The 20,980-nt window shown below is 43.8% G+C and overlaps 1 protein-coding gene across 2 annotated transcripts in view; it reads right to left on the reverse strand.

Annotated features, from left to right (window-relative positions):
• LOC129863237 (centrosomal protein of 170 kDa-like) overlaps nucleotides 1-20,980 on the reverse strand; it is a 122,990-nt gene that overhangs the window by 30,670 nt on the left and 71,340 nt on the right. For both annotated transcript variants that reach the window (XM_055935156.1, XM_055935151.1), the window contains exons 3-7: nucleotides 18,339-18,428; nucleotides 16,798-16,881; nucleotides 16,499-16,552; nucleotides 13,380-13,563; nucleotides 3,217-3,354 (exon numbers count right to left, since the gene is read on the reverse strand). In XM_055935156.1, coding sequence (XP_055791131.1) covers nucleotides 3,217-3,354; nucleotides 13,380-13,563; nucleotides 16,499-16,552; nucleotides 16,798-16,881; nucleotides 18,339-18,428 — 550 coding nt within the window. The remainder of the gene's footprint in view (nucleotides 1-3,216; nucleotides 3,355-13,379; nucleotides 13,564-16,498; nucleotides 16,553-16,797; nucleotides 16,882-18,338; nucleotides 18,429-20,980) is intronic.

The following is a 20,980-nucleotide window of genomic DNA, read 5'->3' on the forward strand; positions in this document are numbered from 1 at the left end:
CACTCTTCCTCTAAAGATTTCATGATGAATCATGTGACTCAATTCTAAACCACTGAGGGTCACGGTGGTCATTCATTTAACAGGAACACTGTACATTAGAGCAGTGGTTCCCAACCTTTTTCGGTTACTATACCACCAACTGAATTCTGCTCTGTCCGGTGTACCCCTGAAGTACCCCCTCATGTGCATTTTACCAGTAGGTCTATGGTCTCATGAGTCTTCTCAAGTATCCCCATGGGTCCTAGTACCCCTGGTTGGGAACCACTGCATTAGAGTGCATGAGACACACACACAGAATAACTAACATCACCAATGTTAATACATATTCATGACAGAGCATTACTAACAACACCCATGTTAATACATATTCATGACAGAACATTACTAACAACCTCCATATTAATACATATTTATGACAGAGCATTACTAATATGACAGAGCATCATTGGCCTCCCGGGTGGCGCAGTGGTCTAGGGCACTGCATCGCAGTGCTAGCTGCGCCACCAGAGTCTCTGGGTTCGCGCCCAGGCTGGGCTGGGTTCGCGCCCAGGCTCTGTCGCAGCCGGCCGCAACCGGGAGGTCCGTGGGGCGACGCACAATTGGCATAGCGTCGTCCGGGTTAGGGAGGGTTTGGCCGGTAGGTATATCCTTGTCTCAGTATGTAAAATGTAATAAAATGTATGCACTCTACTGTAAGTCGCTCTGGATAAGAGTGTCTGCTAAATGACTAAAATGTAATGTAAAAAATGTACTAACACCCATATTAATACATATTCATGACAGAGTATTACTAACAACACCCATGTTAATGCATATTTATAACAGAGCATTACTAACAACACCCATGTTAATACATATTTATAACAGAGCATTACTAACAACAACCATGTTAATGCATATTTATAACAGAGCATTACTAACAACAACCATGTTAATACATATTTATAACAGAGCATTACTAACAACAACCATGTTAATACATATTTATAACAGAGCATTACTAACAACAACCATGTTAATACATATTTATAACAGAGCATTACTAACAACAACCATGTTAATGCATATTTATAACAGAGCATTACTAACAACAACCATGTTAATACATATTTATAACAGAGCATTACTAACAACAACCATGTTAATACATATTTATAACAGAGCATTACTAACAACAACCATGTTAATACATATTTATAACAGAGCATTACTAACAACAACCATGTTAATACATATTTATAACAGAGCATTACTAACAACAACCATGTTAATACATATTTATGACAGTAACCACATAACAGTATAAAACCTAAGTAGTCTGGTAGGACTTTTAACTGTTTTACCCTTATTAATCAACCTCTTCACTGACATGTTCAATCTCTCCCTGACCGAGTCTGTAATACCTACATGTTCCAAGCAGACCACCATAGTCCCTGTGCCCAAGAAAGCGAAGGTAACCTGCCTAAATGACTACAACACTGTACTACTCATGTCGGTAGCCATGAAGTGCTTTAAAAGGCTGGTCATGGCTCACATCAACACCATCATCCCAGAAACCCTAGACCCACTCCAATTTGCATACCTCCCCAACAGATCACCAATGTGAGAATGCTGTTCGTCGACTACAGCTCAGCGTTCAACACCATAGTGTCCATAAAGCTCATCACTAAGCTAACGACCCTGGGACTAAACACCTCCCTCTGCAACTGGATCCTGGACTTCCTGACGGGCCACCCCCAGGTGGTATGGGTAGGCAACACATCTGCCATGCTTATCCTCAATACTGGGGCCCCTCACGGGTGCATGCTTAGTCCCCTCCTGTACTCCCTGTTCACCCACGACTCCGTGGCCAAACACGACTCTATCACCATCATTAAGTTTGCTGATGACACAACAGTGGTAGGCCTGATCACCGACAACAGTGAGACAGACTATAGGGAGGAGGTTAGAGACCTGGCAGTGTGGTGCCATGACAACAACCTCTACCTCTACAATTACATTGGAAGCAACATTCTTTCCGCAATATTAAGCTGATCCACCCCCCGAAAAAAATAATAATAAATAAATAAATAAATAAAATAAACAACCTCTACCTCAATGTGAGCAAGACAAAGGAGCTGATCATGGACTACAGGAAAAGGCAGGCCGAACAGACCCCCATTAACATCGACGGGGCTGTAGTGAAGAGGGTCGAGAGTTTCATGTTCCTTGGTATCCACATCACTAACGAACTATCATGGTGCACACGGACGGCCTTCCCCCACTCCACCCCAGCACCTATTGGGTGTCCTACAGCCACCAAGCCTGGCCTAATCTTTAATCCTGTTACTCCTGCCCAGCACAACTTAATGGGATCCTCTGGACCAACACAAACACACATCATGCATATCCACACGGTGTACTGAGTCACATGGCCATTACCCTCCATACACAAAGACCGGATGAGCCGGGGAATTAACATGAAGCCACCATCTCACTACTTACAGAAAGTATTCTTTATGTTCCAAGTTGGCATATAGTTCTGTTAGAACACCAGCATTACTTCAGAACACACATTACATAGAGGCCAATAATCAACCAGGAACACCTGCCAGTTCAGAAAAAGAGGTCCCACGTAAAAAGATAGTTCATGTTGATTTGACCTCGAGCCATCAAGAACATCATTTAATTGTCATTTGTGTTCATGAAAGAGTGCCAATTAATATTTGATCATGTCCTAGAGTAGCTCATCTAATGTACTGTACATTTAATCATATCCTAGAGTAGCTCATCTAATGCACTGTACATTTAATCATGTCCTAGAGTAGCTCATCTAATCCCCTGTACATTTAATCATGTCCTAGAGTAGCTCATCTAATGCACTGTACATTTAATCATGTCCTAGAGTAGCTCATCTAATGTACTGTACATTTAATCATGTCCTAAAGTAGCTCATCTAATGTACTGTACATTTAATTAATCATGTCCTAGAGTAGATCATCTAATGTACTGTACATTTAATGAATCATGTCCTAGAGTAGCTCATCTAATGTACTGTACATTTAATGAATCATGTCCTAGAGTAGCTCATCTAATGTACTGTACATTTAATGAATCATGTCCTAGAGTAGATCATCTAATGTACTGAAACATGTGTGCATGCATCTGATCATCTTGCCAACATTTGAAACATATCATTTCATACTTGAGATATGATGAGGTCAAGTTGGTTCTTACCTGCCCCAGAGCTGTCATGCTTCTTCCCATACGTCTTGGTCTCCTGCTTGAAGGAGTTCTCATCGTCTGCATCCCCATCCCCCCACCAAGATGGCTGTCCATACAGAGGTGTTCCCCGGTGCGAGGCTGCTATGTCCCCTATAACACAAACACAAGAGGTATCACACAGTTTAGATTTAATGTATGACATTCGTCAAGGGGTGTCAATTGGTACAGTAACTGGTCAGGAGTTACTGTGACTGTTCCTGAGCAGCTGCACTGTGTCTCTTTGTAAGGGGTGTGAACTGGCGGCAGAGAAGTCAGATGCAGGAGAGAAATAACTGTGTTTCCAACGGCGCAGTTTATTAACAAAACAATAAAATGGTACATAACCCAACGCACACCAGGACAGACGTGCACAAACACTTACAATAAACAATCACCGACAAGGACATGAGGGGGAACAGAGGGTTAAATACACATGTAATTGATGGGATTGAAACAAGGTGTGAAGGAAGACAAGACAAAACCAAAGGAAAATGAAAAGAGCATCAGCGATGGCTAGAAGGTCGGTGACTTCGACCACCGAACGCCGCCCGAACAAGGAGAGGGACCAACTTCGGTGGAAGTCGTGACACTTTTAATTCATCTGTCCTGGATGATGGGACTTAGAGCAGTGGTTTGGCTTTAGACGTTCGCCTGACCTACATTACCCAATCAGCAGAAAAATGAGGCACAAACCCATCAACACCAACCTCTGCTCCACTATCTAACTACCTTCTCTCCCCACTGCCAAAGGCCTGAACTTCTAACTACCTTCTCTCCCCACTTTGACTTCACCCAGCTAAATCCAGCTGGGGTGTTAATATGGGTGTGACTTTACAGACCATGCAAATAGTATTTGTTAGTTGAAGCCAAGCCTGGGACACAATGTGTAGGCCCATTTACTGCCAACAATGTCGCAGTAGCAAAATGGAACCCAATATTCACTCCGGGCTGCAGTGTAAGCAAGCACTGACTTTGCATATGAACAAAACCCAAAGAATGCACTAATCCAAAGAATGCACTAATTGCAGTGTGCATTCACAGAGGACTGTGTTCAAAATGCATATAAATGCCTATTATTGCTACAAGATTAGTGACGAGCCTATAAATGCTGCAATATTGTTTTGCCTGCCTGCATAACATCTCCAGTTAACCTATGGTGGTGTGCTGCAGAGAGGAAAGGGAACATACGGTAACTGTCTGACTACAGAGAGTAAAGGGAACACACGGTGACTGTCTGACTACAGAGAGGAAAGGGAACATACGGTGACTGTCTGACTACAGAGAGGAAAGGGAACACACGGTGACTGTCTGACTACAGAGAGGAAAGGGAACACACGGTGACTGTCTGACTACAGAGAGGAAAGGGAACACACGGTAACTGTCTGACTACAGAGAGTAAAGGGAACACACGGTGACTGTCTGACTACAGAGAGTAAAGGGAACACACGGTGACTGTCTGACTGCAGAGAGGAAAGGGAACACACGATGACTGTCTGACTGCAGAGAGGAAAGGGAACATACGTTCTGACTGCAGAGAGGAAAGGGACCATATGGTGACTGTCTGACTGCAAAGAGGAAAGGGAACATACGGTCTGACTACAGAGAGGAAAGGGAACATACGGTCTGACTACAGAGAGGAAAGGGAACATACGGTCTGACTGCAAAGAGGAAAGGGAACATACGGTCTGACTACAGAGAGGAAAGGGAACATACGGTCTGACTGCAGAGAGGAAAGGGAACATACGGTGACTGTCTGACTACAGAGAGGAAAGGGAACATACGGTCTGACTACAGAGAGGAAAGGGAACATACGGTCTAACTGTAGAGAGGAAAGGGAACATACGGTGACTGTCTGACTACAGAGAGGAAAGGGAACATACGGTCTGACTACAGAGAGGAAAGGGAACATACGGTCTGACTGCAGAGAGGAAAGGGAACATACGGTCTGACTGCAGAGGAAAGGGAACATACGGTCTGACTGCAGAGAGGAAAGGGACCATACGGTCTGACTGCAGAGAGGAAAGGGAACATACGGTCTGACTGCAGAGAGGAAAGGGAACATACGGTCTGACTGCAGAGAGGAAAGGGAACATACGGTCTGACTACAGAGAGGAAAGGGAACATACGGTCTGACTGCAGAGAGGAAAGGGAACATACGGTCTGACTGCAGAGGAAAGGGAACATACGGTCTGACTGCAGAGAGGAAAGGGAACATACGGTCTGACTGCAGAGAGGAAAGGGAACATACGGTCTGACTGCAGAGAGGAAAGGGAACATACGGTGACTGTGACTACAGAGAGGAAAGGGAACATACGGTCTGACTACAGAGAGGAAAGGGAACATACGGTCTGACTGCAGAGAGGAAAGGGAACATACGGTGACTGTGACTACAGAGAGGAAAGGGAACATACGGTCTGACTGCAGAGAGGAAAGGGAACATACGGTCTGACTGCAGAGAGGAAAGGGAACATACGGTCTGACTGCAGAGAGGAAAGGGAACATACGGTGACTGTGACTACAGAGAGGAAAGGGAACATACGGTCTGACTGCAGAGAGGAAAGGGAACATACGGTCTGACTGCAGAGAGGAAAGGGAACATACGGTCTGACTGCAGAGGAAAGGGAACATACGGTCTGACTGCAGAGAGGAAAGGGAACATACGGTCTGACTACAGAGAGGAAAGGGAACATACGGTGACTGTGACTACAGAGAGGAAAGGGAACATACGGTCTGACTGCAGAGAGGAAAGGGAACATACGGTCTGACTGCAGAGGAAAGGGAACATACGGTCTGACTGCAGAGAGGAAAGGGAACATACGGTCTGACTGCAGAGAGGAAAGGGAACATACGGTCTGACTGCAGAGAGGAAAGGGAACATACGGTCTGACTGCAGAGAGGAAAGGGAACATACGGTGACTGTCTGACTGCCGAGACGAAAGGGAACATACGGTAACTGCCTGTCTGTGAATCAGCGGGGGGAATAATACATTAGTATTAAAAGGACAATTAGCAGGCTTCAATATCCAGGTGGCAGAGAACCCGACAAGGAGGAACACATGTAAAAGCTTCCCGTCTCCTATTTTTTAATGGTTGTCGAGTAATAAAGGAGACATATGTGTGGATGTGGCTCCCCCTATCATTACAGGCCCTCTGCTGAAGGCCCCCACTGCAGATGCTGTATTTAGACACATAATGGGTGGCAAGCCGGGTTAAATGTAATGTTCACTTGACTTGTGTGTGTTAAGCCTGATGCCCCATATGACAGTGTTAGAACATCTGTTGTTTTGATCCTGATACTATAGACCAGGGTTCCTTAACTGGCGGACCGCGGGTGGTTTAAGTTTCTGAGCAAAATAAATAATGTATATGTGCAGTACCACTCAAAGGTTTGGACACACCTACTCATTCAAGGGTTTTTCTTCATTTCTACTATTTTCCACTTAGTAGAATAATAGTGAATAAATCAAAACTATGAAAAAATACAGATGGAATCATGTAGTTACCAAAACAATGTTAAACATATCAAAATATATTTCATATTTGAGATTCTTCAAAGTAGCCACCCTTTGCCTTGTTGACAGCTTTGCACACTCTTGGCATTTTCTCAACCAGCATGAGGGATGCTTTTCCAACAATCTTGAAGGAGTTCCCACATATTCTGAACACTTATTGGTTGCTTTTCCTTCACTCTGCAGTCCAACTCATCCCAAACCATCTCAATTGGGTTGAGGTTGGTTGATTGTGGAGGCCAGGTCATCAGATGCAGCACTCCATCGCTTTCCTTCTTGGTCAAATAGCCCTTACACCGCCTGGAGGTGTGTTGTGTCATTGCCCTGTCTAAAAACAAATGATAGTCCCACTAAGCGCAAACCAGATGGGATCGCTGCAGAATGCTGTGGTAGCCATGCTGGTTAAGCGTGCCCTGAATTTTTTATAAATCACTGACACTGTCACCAGCAAAGCACCCCCACACCTCCTCCTCCATGCTTCACGGTGGGAACCATACATGCAGACATAATCCGTTCACTTACTCTGCGTCTCACAAAGACATGGCGGTTGGGACCAAAAATCTCCAAATCGAATTTCATTAGTCAATGTGCAGAATACAACAGGTGTAGACCTTACAGTGAAATGCTTACTTATGAGCCCATAACTAACAATGCAGTTTAAAAAAATACGGGTAAGAATAAGAAATAAAAGTAACAAGTAATTAAAGAGCAGCAGTAAATTAACACAAACAAGACTATATACAGCAGGGTACCGGTACAGAGTCAATGTGTAGGGGCACCGCTGAGTTGAGGTAATATGTACATGTAGGTATAATTATTAAAGTGACTATGCATTGATGATACCAACTGAGAGTAGAAGCGGTGTAACTGGGGGGAGGCAATGCAAATAGTCTGGGGAGCCATTTGATTAGATGTTGAGGAGTCTTATGGCTTGGGGGTAGAAGCTGTTTAGAAGGCTCTATGACCTAGACTTGGCACTCCGGTAACGCTTGTCAATGACTAGGGTGGCTGGAGGGCCTTCCTCTGACACCGCCTGGTATAGAGGTGCTGGATGGCAGGAAGCTTGGGCCATTCGCACTACCCTCTGTAGTGCCTTGCGGTCAGAGGCGAAGCAGTTGCCAAACCAGGCAGTGATGCAACCAGTCATGATGCTCACAGTGGTACAGCTGCAGAACCTATTGAGGATCTGAGGACCCATGTCAAATCTTTTCAGTCTCCTGAGGAGGAATAGGTTTTGTTGTGCCATATTTACGACTATCTTGGTGTGCTTGGACCATGTTAGTTTGTTGGTGATGTGGACACCAAGGAACTTGAAGCTCTCAACCTGCTCCACTGCAGCCCCGTCGATGAGAATGAGGGCGTGCTCGGTCCTCTTTTTCCTGTTGTCCACAATCATCTCCTTTGTTATGATTACGTTGAGGGAGAGGTTGTTGCCCTGGCACCACACAGCCAGGTCTCTCCCTATAGGCTGTCTCGTCATTGTCGTTGATCAGGCCTACCACTGTTGTGTCATCGGCAAACTTAATGATGGGGTTGGAGTTGTGCCTGATCGTGCAGTCATGAGTGAACAGGGAGTACAGGAGGGGACTGAGCACGCACCCCTGAGGAGCCCCTGTGTTGAGGATCAGCGTGGCAGATCTGTTGTTACCTACCCTTACCACCTGGGGACGGCTCATCAGGAAGTCCAGGATCCAGTTGCAAAGGGAGGTGTTTAGTCCCAGAGTCCGTGGCTTATTGATGAGCTTTGAGGGCACTATGGTGTTGAACGCTGAGCTGTAGTCAATCAATAGAATTCTCACATAGGTGTTCGTTTTGTCCAGGTAGGAAAGGGCAGTGTGGAGTGCGATTGAGATTGCATCATCTGTGAATCTGTTTGGGCGGTATGCAAATTGGAGTGGGTCTAGGGTTTCTGGGATAATGGTGTTGATGTGAGCCATGACCAGCCTTTCAAAGCACTTCATGGCTACAGACGTGAGTGCTACGGGTCGGTAGTCATATAGTGGTCTGCTTAAAACATGTTGGTATTACAGAATCAGACAGTTAGAGGTTGAAAATGTCAGTGAAGACACCTGCCAGGTGGTCAGAGCATGCTCGGAGTACACGTCCTGCTAATTCGTCTGGCCCCGCGGCCTTGTGAATGTTGACCTGTTGAAAGGTCTTACTCACATCGGCTGCGGAGTGCATGATCACAGTTTTCCGGAACAGCTAGTGCTCTCAAGCATGTTTAAGTGTTATTTGCCTCGAAGTGAGCATAGAAGTAGTTTAGCTCGTCTAGTAGGCTCATGTCACTGGGCAGCTCTCGGCTGTGCATCCCTTTGTAGTCTGTAATGGTTTGTAAGCCCTGCCACATCTGACGAGTGTCAGAACCGGTTTAGTACAATTCAATCTTAGTCCTGTATTTACGCTTTGCCTGTTTGATGGTTCGTCGGAGGGCAAAGCAGGATTTCTTATAAGCTTCCGGGTTAGAGTCCTGCTCCTTGAAAGTGGCAGCTCTAGCCTTTATCTCAGTACGGATGTTGCCTGTAATCCATGGCTTCTGGTTGGGGTATGTACGTACGGTCTCTGTGGGGAGGATGCTATTGATGAAGTCAGTGACTGATGTGGTGTACTCCTCAATGCTATCGGAGGACTGGAACATATTCCACTTTAATAATCACAGACTGGAACATATTCCAGTCTGTGCTAGCAAAACAGTCCTGTAGCTTAGCATCTGCTTTATCTGACAACTTTTTTATTGATCGTCACTGGTGCTTCCTGCTTTAATTTTTGCTTGTAAGCAGGAATCAGGAGGATACAATTATGGTCAGATTTGCCAAATGAAGGGCATGGGAGAGCTTTGTATGCGTCTCTGTGTGTGGAGTAAAGGTGGTCCATAGTTGATTTCCCTCTGGTTGTACATTTAACATGCTGATAGAAATTTGGTAAAACGGATTTAAGTTTAAAGTCTCCGGTTACTAGGAGCGCCGCCTCTGGGTGAGCGTTTTATTGTTTACTTATGGTGGAATACAGCTCATTCAGTGCTGTCTTAGTGCCAGCCTCAGTCTGTGGTGGTATGTAAAAAGCTTTGAAAAATACAGATAAAAACTCTCTAGGTAGATAGTGTGGTCTACAGCTTATCAAGAGATACTCTACCTCAAGCGAGCAATAGCTTTAGACTTCCTTAGATATTGTGCACCAGCTGTTGTTTACAAAAATAGATTGTCCGCCGCCCCTTGTCTTGCCAGACATCGCCCCTTGTCTTGCCAGACATCGGTGTTCTATCCTGACGGTGCAGCGTATAACCAGCCAGCTGTATGTTGATAGTGTCGTCGTTCAGTCACGATTTCATGAAACATAAGATATCACAGTTTTGAATGTCCCGTTGGTAGTTTAATCTTCCGAATAGGTCATCTATTTTATTCTCCAAAGAATGCACATTTGCAAACAGAATGGAAGTAAGTGGAGGTTTATTTGATCACCTACGAATTCTCAGAAGGCAGCCCGCACTTTGGCTCCATTTTCTCTGCCTCCTCTTCACGCAAATACCGGGGATCTGGGCCTGATCCCGAGAAAGCAGTATATAGTTTGCATCGTGCAGGATTCTGCCAGTCCGTGGTGAGTTATTGTCGGTCAAAAGATACGGTAGCCAGAGGTAGCCTGACTGCCATTAGGTACCGAGATGAGATCCTCAGAGCCCTTGTGAGACCATATGCTGGCAAATGCACATTTGTGGACTGCTGGAGGTCATTTTGCGGGGCTCTGGCAGTGCTCCTCCTGCTCAAAGGCGGAGGTAGCGGTCGTGCTGCTGGGTTGTTGCCCTCCTACGGCCTCCTCCACGTCTCCTGATGTACTGGCCTGTCTCCTGGTAGCGCCTCCATGCTCTGGACACTACGCTGACAGACACAGCAAACCTTCTTGCCACAGCTCGCATTGATGTGCCATCCTGGATGAACTGCACTACCTGAGCCACTTGTGTGGGTTGTAGACTCCGTCTCATGCTACCACTAGAGTGAGAGCACCGCCAGCATTCAAAAGTGACCAAAACATAAGCCAGGAAGCATAGGAACTGAGAAGTGGTCTGTGGTCACCACCTGCAGAATCACTCCTTTATTGGGGGTGTCTTGCTAATTGCCTATAATTTCCACCTTTTGTCTATTCCATTTGCACAACAACATGTGAAATGTATTGTCAATCAGTGTTGCTTCCTAAGTGGACAGTTTGATTTCACAGAAGTGTGATTGACTTGGAGTTACATTGTGTTCTTTAAGTGTTCCCTTTATTTTTTTGAGCAGTGTACTAATTGAGTGTATGTAAACTTCTGACCCACTGGGAATGTGATGAAAAAAATAAAAGCTGAAATAAATCATTCTCTACTATTATTCTGACATTTCACATTCTTAAAATAAAGTGGTGATCCTAACTGACCTAAGACAGGGAATTTTTACTAGGATTAAATGTCAGGAATTGTGAAAAACTGAGTTTAAATGTATTTGGCTGAGGTGTATGTAAACTTCTGAATTCAACTGTATATGTTTGTAAAATATTATATCTGTTTTGGCTTCTTGCAGTCAAATTGCAGTCTTCAAATGTTCTGTAATTATGTTCCAGCCGCCTGATCATCCGCTCAATAAAATCAGCCCATGGCTTAATCTAGTTGGTGATCCCTGGTCTAGGGACGATGGCCATGGCTAAAGTAAAAAATGAAGGACATCCTCTCATTTATCAGATAAACGACTCAATCCATAGGGACCAAACCGTTTGGATGTTCCCTTAAATGTTAGTCATTTAGCAGATGCTTTTATCCAGAGCGATGGCAGTTACAAGTGTTCAGAAACGCAAAAATCTCTAAGGCACTGCCCTCCCACGCTGTACTCAGCAGTACCAGATTGTTAAAAAAATCATGGAGGTGCCTCCCGGGTGGCGCAGTGGTCTAGAGCACTGCATCGCAGTGCTAGCTGCGCCACCAGAGTCTCTGGGTTTGCGCCCAGGCACTGTCGCAGCCGGCCGCGACCGGGAGGTCCGTGGGGCGATGCACAATTGGCTTAGCGTCGTCCGGGTTAGGAAGGGTTTGGCCGGTAGGGATATCCTTGTCTCATCGCGCTCCAGCGACTCCTGTGGCGGGCCGGGCGCAGTGCGCGCTAACCGAGGGGGGCGGGTGCACGGTGTTTCCTCCAACACATTGGTGCGGCTGGCTTCCGGGTTGGAGGCGCGCTGTGTTAAGAAGCAGTGCGGCTTGGTTGGGTTGTGCTTCGGAGGACGCATGGCTTTCGACCTTCGTCTCTCCCGAGCCCGTACGGGAGTTGTAGCGATGAGACAAGATAGTAATTACTTGCGATTGGATACCACGAAAATTGTCGAGAAAAAGGGGATACATTTTTTTTTAAATAAACAAAAAATAAAAATCATGGAGAATACCCTGAGCAATATTTCAGTTACTGGCCCAACACTCTTAACTGCTAGGCTACCTGCCACCCCAACGCATAGCAAAAGAACACTCTGTGATTCTGAATGTAATGACAATGAACCATGTACTGTATGTCACAATCCAAAAGCCATGTTTCCCCTGTTAAAGTCTTGTGCCATCTGTAATACAGTAGCTATTCAACTCCAACAGCTGTACCATCTACTGTAAGAGATACTAAACTGCTATCCACACCAACACCAGCATAAACTCTCCCTCCAGCTGAGTGACTTGACGATAGTGCGTAAACGATGCAAGTGCAGGAGACGTTCTCACTGTCAGCTGCACATGGAGAGATAGGAGCAGCTGCAGCCACTCTGCTGCATCCTGTAGATAAATATAGCTCTTTCCCACTGGGCACACACTGGTTGAATCAATGTTATTTATGCGTAATTTCAATGAAATTACGTTGAACCAACGTGAAATAGACGTTTAATTGACGTCTTTGCCCAGTGTCTACTGATAGTGGGACCAGAGGCATGCGGGACTGGCTAATCACTGGCTAATGGGCCTCCCGGGTGGCGCAGTGGTCTAGGGCACTGCATCGCAGTGCTAGCTGCGCCACCAGAGTCTCGGTTCGCGCCCAGGCTCTGTCGCAGCCGTCCGTGGGGCGACGCACAATTGGCATAGCGTCGTCCGGGTTAGGGAGGGTTTGGCCGGTAGGGATATCCTTGTCTCAGTATGTAGTAAAAATGTAATAAAATGTATGCACTCTACTGTAAGTCGCTCTGGATAAGAGCGTCTGCTAAATGACTAAAATGTAAAATGTAAATGTAATCAGATGAGACACCCCAGTGGTACAGGACAGTAGCTCAGATTAGTGTGATGTTTTTAATGACAATGTGTAATTTAAACACCCTAAACCCTCCCTCTTTTATTACAGTCAAGAGATAAACAAGTCTCCATAAGAGACAGGCAGTGAAAGGTTTATTAGTCTTTTAGATGACTGGTAGTCCATACATGTGTATCACTGTCCAATCAATGGTAGGATCAGGACATTCATTGCTTACTCATTCAGAATACAGATTCTAAAATGCTATCGTTATAAAATGGATATTGCTTATTTCCAAATACTGTGTCATGATTGACAATCAAAACTGAAATATCCCATTCATTATTTCCCTGAAATGACTGGGTCATACCGTACAACATACATGTAATCTCTTATATGTGCTTCCTGCACTCACCTGCCATCTTGTCATCTCCCTGGTGTGAATCAGCAGGTTTGGCCGATGGCTCCATGGTGGTCCCCTCGGGTGCCTTGGTCTCGGCTGGTCTGGGGGTCTTAGCGGGGGACTTGGCAGGTGACTTGGTGGGCTCACCGTTGAAGTGCTTCTTAGTCAGCTGGAGCTGGCTGGTGAACTTCTCATGCTGATGGATGGAGGAAGGGATGGAGCGATGGAGAAAGAGAGTGGAACACCGTCAGAGCCAAAAATATCATCTTTCATCTAATGCTGACACACACAGCTTAAAGTTATATTTGCATGGGGCAAAATACAATCTCAAGAACCTACAGTGCCTTCAGAAAGTATGCATACCCCTTGACTTATTCAACATTTTGTTGTGTTTCAGCCTGTATTCAAAATGTAAAATGTTTCTCACCCATCTACACACAATACCCAATAATGACAAAGTGAAAACATATTTTTAGATTTTTTGGGGCAAATGTATTGAAAATGAAATCTCATTTATATAAGTATTCATACCCCTGAGTCAATACTTTGTAGAAGCACCTTTGGCAGTGATTACAGCTGTGAGCTTAATGGGTAAGTCTCTAAGAGCTTTCCACACCTGGATTGTGCAACATTTGCCCATTATTCTTTTCAAAATTATTGAAGCTGTGAAATTAGTTGTTGATCATTGCTAGACAACCATGTTCAGGTATTGCCATAGATTTTCAAATAGATTTAAGCCAAAACTGTAACTCGGCCATTCAAAAACATTCACTGTCTTCTTGGTAAGCAACTCCAGTTTAGTTTTGGCCTTGTGTTTTAGGTTATTGTTCTGCTGGAGGGTGAATTCATCTCCCAGTGTCTGGTGGAAAGCAGACTGAACCAGGTTTTCCTCTAGGATTTTGCCTGTGCTTAGCTCCATTACGTTTGTTTTTTATCCTGAAAAATTCCCCAGTCCTTAAGGATTACAAGCATACCGTTAACATGATGCAGCCACTCTATGCTTGAAATTTGAAGAGTGGTACTCCGTAATATGCTGTATTGGATTTGCCCCAAACATAATATTATGTATTCAGGACCAAAAGCGAATTGCTTTGCCACATTCTGTGCAGTATTACTTTAGTGCCTTGTTGCAAACAGATGCATGTTATGGAATATTTTCAGTTTTCTCCTATCACAGCCATTAAACTCGGTAGCTGTTTTAAAGTCACCATTGTTCTCATGGTTAAATCCCTGAGCAGTTTCCTTCCTCTCCGGCAACTGAGTTAGGAAGAACGCCTGTATCTTTGTAGTGACTGGGTATATTGATACACCATCCAAAGTGTAATTAATGGCATCACCATGTAATTAATAATGTTTTACCCATCAATAGGTCCCCTTCTTTGTGAGGCATTGGAAAATCTCCCTCGGGTACAGAGATGAGGTAGTCATTCAAAAAGCATGTTAAACACTATTATTGCACACAGAATGAGTCCATGCAACTTATTATGTGACTTGTTAAACACATTTTTACTCCTGAACTTATTTAGGCTTTCCATAACAAAGGGGTTGAAGACTTATTGACTCAAGACCTTTCAGCTTTTCATTTTTTATTAATTTGTAAAAAAATGTCAAAAGACATAATTTCACCTCCACTTTGGCATTATATGGTATTGTCTATAGGCCAGCAACCAAAAATCAAAATGTAATTTTAAACTCAGGCTGTAACACAACAACATTTAGAAAAAATCGAGGGGTGTGAATCCTTTCGGAAGACCCTGTACTTACAGACACTTTGTTATACTATGGTATAACCGTTGCTACTTCATATTTAGCAGAAATTAGCATCCCAGATAGCCCTGATATTGAGTACAACATAGATATTCTGATATACAGCGCCTTCAAACAGTATTCACACTCATTGACTTTTTCCACATTCTGATGTGTTACAAAGTGGGAAAAGGTTACATACACTACCGTTCAAAAGTTTGGAGACACTTAAATCAAATCAAATGTATTTATATAGCCCTTCTTACATCAACTGATATCTCAAAGTGCTGTACAGAAACCCAGCCTAAAACTCCAAACAGCAAGCAATACAGGTGTAGAAGCACGGTGGCTAGGAAAAACTCCCTAGAAAGGCCAAAACGTAGGAAGAAACCTAGAGAGGAACCAGGCTATGAGGGGTGGCCAGTCCTCTTCTGGCTGTGCCGGGTGGAGATTTAGGACACATTAGAAATGTCCTTGTTTTCCATGAAAACATACATGAAAGGAGATGCAAAATGAATAGGAAATATAATAAAGACGTTGACAAGTTTATAAATAATGATTTTAAATTGAAATAATAATTGTGTCCTTCAAACTTTGCTTTCGCCAAAGAATCCTCCATTTGCACTGATGTTTTGTGGGTACTATTTAATGAAGCTGCCAAGTTGAGGACTTGTGATGTGTCTGTTTCTCGAACTAGACACTAATGTACTTGTCCTCTTGCTCAGTTGTGCACCGGGGCCTCCCACTCCTCTTTCTATTCTGGTTAGAGCCAGTTTGCTCTGTTCTGTGAAGGGAGTAGTACACAGCTTTGGACGAGATCTTCAGTTTCATGGTAATTTCTCGCATGGAATAGCCTTCATTTCTCGGAACAAGAATAGACTGACGAGTTTCAGAAGAAAGGTATTTGCTTCTGGCCATTTTGAGCCTGTAATCGAACCAACAAATTCTGATGCTCCAGATACTCAACTAGTCTAAAGAAGGCCAGTTGTATTGCTTCTTTAATCTGCACAACAGGTTTCAGATGTGCTAACATAATTGCAAAATAGTTTTCTAATGATCAATTAGCCTTTTAAATAATAAACTTGGATTAGCTAACACAACGTGCTATTGGAACACAGGAGTGATGGTTGCTGATAATGGGCCTCTGTACACCTATGTAGATATTCCATTAAAAATATGTTGTTTCCAGATACAATAGTCAGTTACAACATTAACAATGTCTACACTGTATTTCTGATAAATTTTATGTTATTTTAATGGACAAAAAAATTGCCTTTCTTTCAAAAACAAGGACATTTCTAAGTGACCCCAAACTTTTGAATGGTAGTGTACATTCCATTCCAGTACAATATGTAAAGGGTTGTATGTACTGTGTAGTGTCATACCTGAAGAGCCTCGTCTGGGACAGTCATCTCCCCTTGCAACACCGTGAACAGGTTGATATGTGGAACAGGTTAAGGGAATACACTTTCACACTGTTTGCATCTATCCTCACAGCCAATTCATTACACACACAACAGTCAGGCCGAGGCCACAGTGGATGACAGTTTGACATTTGCAGATCATACAGCTTGACAAATGATCAGTGGACGAGAGCAATGAAGTGAACAGATGCCTCATGTCAGGTTATTTAGATTGCAGTAATGTTGTGTCATTAAAATGTTAAGGACTGAATGATTGAAAGGATATCATATCCAAACCTCAGCTTGTCATCAATCTTTAACGTGACATACATCTGCTCCTGAATTCGGACATCATTCACAAATGTCTGTGTGGAGAGAAAAGAGGGAAAACCTGTTTGTAAGGACTTGGAGCACATTATAAATAGCACATTATAAATTGACTGCCCTCCGCCTCTCTCCAGTGCCAGGCGTGCCAGCCCAGTTCTCATTGCTTAAAACCCTTGTGGCTCAGACTTGAGTTACATAATGAATTTAGGGAAACTGTTCCCTGCAAACTTCATTTCAGGCTACATTTAAACCAGAATACATTACCTTTCATGCTCAGTTACAAATCACCACAAACCTGCAGGCAAAAGTTGATGGCGAGAAATTGGATTAGGGCCGTATTACATCGCTACTGTAAAAATCTTAAGTAAATGTGATTTCTGACTGTCTTGCAGATCTCTCCAACCCCCATAAGAACCAGCCATAGTGCCATTATAAAAGGAAAGAGAGCGCCTTAAATAATCAGGTGATGTGAAAAATGTCCCACACTGCAGCCAGAGACATTGAATCAGCTGACGGGGTCTGTTTACGGAAGGTATGTCAGATGATGGGTGCAGAGCGGGGCCAGGAAAACATTGGCAGCGCTGGCCTCACTGACCAAGCATTTTCAATCATCACTGACACCGATTAAGTTCCCTGACTCTGTGCCTGTCTCTGTCTGACCTCTAAATAGTGTGACAGAACTTGATGAAAGGGACAAGAGGTACTTGTTTCTACCTGGGTCCTTCATGGAGAGCATAGAAATAATCAAACTTTTTTTATAGTCACAAGTCCAGTTTAAAGTCACTCTAAAAGAGAAGAACGGTTACAATGGGTAATAGAAGTGTTAGCTGAGAGGTGGTTGCAGTGTCTAATTAGAAGAGACAGTTATGACTGTAGGCTAGCTGTTTTTGCTATCAGAATTTATCAAAACAGAGTCCTGGACATATAGATTGAACATACACTGTTGATTCAAAATCTATCCTCAAGTTGAGTAAGATGTGCAGGGCATTCAGCAGTCAGGCTCTGATTGGCCCACCATGGGATGTAGTGCTACTTCCTGTCGCCATGGGCCCTCGAACGACAGGGGAGGAATCCTGAAGCATGACTCAGGAGGAAGAGCTTATGACTCCAGCTTCCTGCCTGGGAGAATGCTTCACAGTTGTTCCAGGCTAGTGGGTTAGCCTACACACTGAGTAAGTTACACACTGAGTCATCAGCAGAACTAGGACAACTAACACATGACTCACACACACCATGTGGCAGGAAGAGCACTTCAACATGTTTTTTCTCTGCCGTGAAAAGATCATGGTGTGGAAAAAAGGGGCATGTCATTTGAGAATGCATTCTGTTAATGCCATGTGACACACATTTAAAAGGTCAGGTAATTATCTCAGCCCTGTCAATTCCTCTCAAGTCAAAGCTGGAGCAAATTTGATTGGCCTAAAGATGAAGCACAACCTCTGACATGTTTGCAGCTCTGACCTGTAAACATGTCTTCTCCTCCCCTTTTACTCACCCCGTTCAGGCTGCCCAGGTCCTTGACTTTGTGCTCATCGCTGGTCACCTCATAGTTGATGACCGCATGCTGCTTGTCAACACTCCGCGACTGTAAACACAAACCCAACAGTCACAGTCAGTAATGGTACCATTCAACAATGAATGGTAACTTGACATCAATGATGAACTTGAAATGTTTTTGACATGATGATAACAGTGTTATCAGTGTTATGGTTTAAACATCTACCTTGTGACAATGTCAGTGTTTGGAGGAGGAATCACATGTATTGTTGACACAATTCTGCTTTGAAGTCAGATTCCGCTTTGAACACAGCGTTTACACTGACAAAAATCTACTGATGATAGCATAGCCTATTGTAGAAAATATAACATAGTCTTTACACTGACATAAATCTACTGTAGATAGCATAGCCTATTGTAGAAAATATAACATAGTCTTTACACTGACATAAAACTACTGTAGATAGCATCATTTCAAACACAAACATGGCCCTTTGATTTGACTGTGGCCTAGTGGGAGTGGTACAGATTTGACTGTTATTAACTAGAAGTGACCTAGTTGGGAGTGGTCCAGATTTGACTGTTACTAACTAGAAGTGGCCTAGTTGGGAGTGGTACAGATTTGACTGTTACTAACTAGAAGTGACCTAGTTGGGAGTGGTACAGATTTGACTGTTACTAACTAGAAGTGACCTAGTGGGAGTGGTACAGATTTGACTGTTACTAACTAGAAGAGGCCTAGTTGGGAGTGGTACAGATTTGACTGTTACTTACTAGAAGTGACCTAGTTGGGAGTGGTACAGATTTGACTGTTACTAACTAGAAGAGGCCTAGTTGGGAGTGGTACAGATTTGACTGTTACTAACTAGAAGTGACCTAGTTGGGAGTGGTACAGATTTGACTGTTACTTACTAGAAGTGACCTAGTTGGGAGTGGTACAGATTTGACTGTTATTAACTAGAAGTGACCTAGTTGGGAGTGGTACAGATTTGACTGTTACTAACTAGAAGTGGCCTCGTTGGGAGTGGTACAGATGTGACTGTTACTAACTAGAAGTGACCTAGTGGGAGTGGTACAGATTTGACTGTTACTAACTAGAAGTGGCCTAGTTGGGAGTGGTACAGATTTGACTGTTACTAACTAGAAGTGACCTAGTTGGGAGTGGAACAGATTTGACTGTTACTAACTAGAAGTGACCTAGTTGGGAGTGGTACAGATTTGACTGTTACTAACTAGAAGTGGCCTAGTTGGGAGTGGTACAGATTTGACTGTTACTAACTAGAAGTGACCTAGTTGGGAGTGGTACAGATTTGACTGTTACTAACTAGAAGTGACCTAGTTGGGAGTGGTACAGATGTGACTGTTACTAACTAGAAGTGACCTAGTTGGGAGTGGTACAGATTTGACTGTTACTAACTAGAAGTGACGTAGTTGGGAGTGGTACAGATTTGACTGTTACTAACTAGAAGTGGCCTAGTTGGGAGTGGTACAGATTTGACTGTTACTAACTAGAAGTGGCCTAGTTGGGAGTGGTACAGATGTGACTGTTACTAACTAGAAGTGACCTAGTGGGAGTGGTACAGATTTGACTGTTACTAACTAGAAGTGGCCTAGTGGGAGTGGTACAGATTTGACTGTTACTAACTAGAAGTGGCCTAGTGGGAGTGGTACAGATTTGACTGTTACTAACTAGAAGTGGCCTAGTTGGGAGTGGTACAGATGTGACTGTTACTAACTAGAAGTGACCTAGTGGGAGTGGTACAGATTTGACTGTTACTAACTAGAAGTGGCCTAGTTGGGAGTGGTACAGATGTGACTGTTACTAACTAGAAGTGACCTAGTGGGAGTGGTACAGATGTGACTGTTACTAACTAGAAGTGACGTAGTTGGGAGTGGTACAGATGTGACTGTTACTAACTAGAAGAGGCCTAGTTGGGAGTGGAACAGATTTGACTGTTACTAACTAGAAGTGGCCTAGTTGGGAGTGGTACAGATTTGACTGTTATTACCTAGAAGTGGAGTAGTTGGGAGTGGTACAGATTTGACTGTTACTAACTAGAAGAGGCCTAGTTGGGAGTGGTACAGATGTGACTGTTACTAACTAGAAGTGGCCTAGTGGGAGTGGTACAGATTTGACTGTTATTAACTAGAAGTGGCCTAGTGGGAGTGGTACAGATTTGACTGTTACTAACAAGAAGTGACCTAGTTGGGAGTGGTACAGATTTGACTGTTATTAACTAGAAGTGACCTAGTTGGGAGTGGTCCAGATTTGACTGTTATTAACTAGAAGTGGCCTAGTTGGGAGTGGTACAGACTTGACTGTTACTAACTAGAAGTGACCTAGTTGGGAGTGGTACAGATTTGACTGTTACTAACTAGAAGAGGCCTAGTTGGGAGTGGTACAGATTTGACTGTTACTAACTAGAAGTGACCTAGTTGGGAGTGGTACAGATTTGACTGTTATTAACTAGAAGTGACCTAGTTGGGAGTGGTACAGATTTGACTGTTATTAACTAGAAGTGGCCTAGTGGGAGTGGTCCAGATTTGACTGTTACTAACTAGAAGTGACCTAGTGGGAGTGGTACAGATTTGACTGTTATTAACTAGAAGTGGCCTAGTGGGAGTGGTACAGATTTGACT

The sequence above is a fragment of the Salvelinus fontinalis genome, chromosome 1, assembly GCF_029448725.1.
Source record: "Salvelinus fontinalis isolate EN_2023a chromosome 1, ASM2944872v1, whole genome shotgun sequence".
In the NCBI taxonomy this organism is placed as follows: Eukaryota; Metazoa; Chordata; class Actinopteri; order Salmoniformes; family Salmonidae; genus Salvelinus; species Salvelinus fontinalis.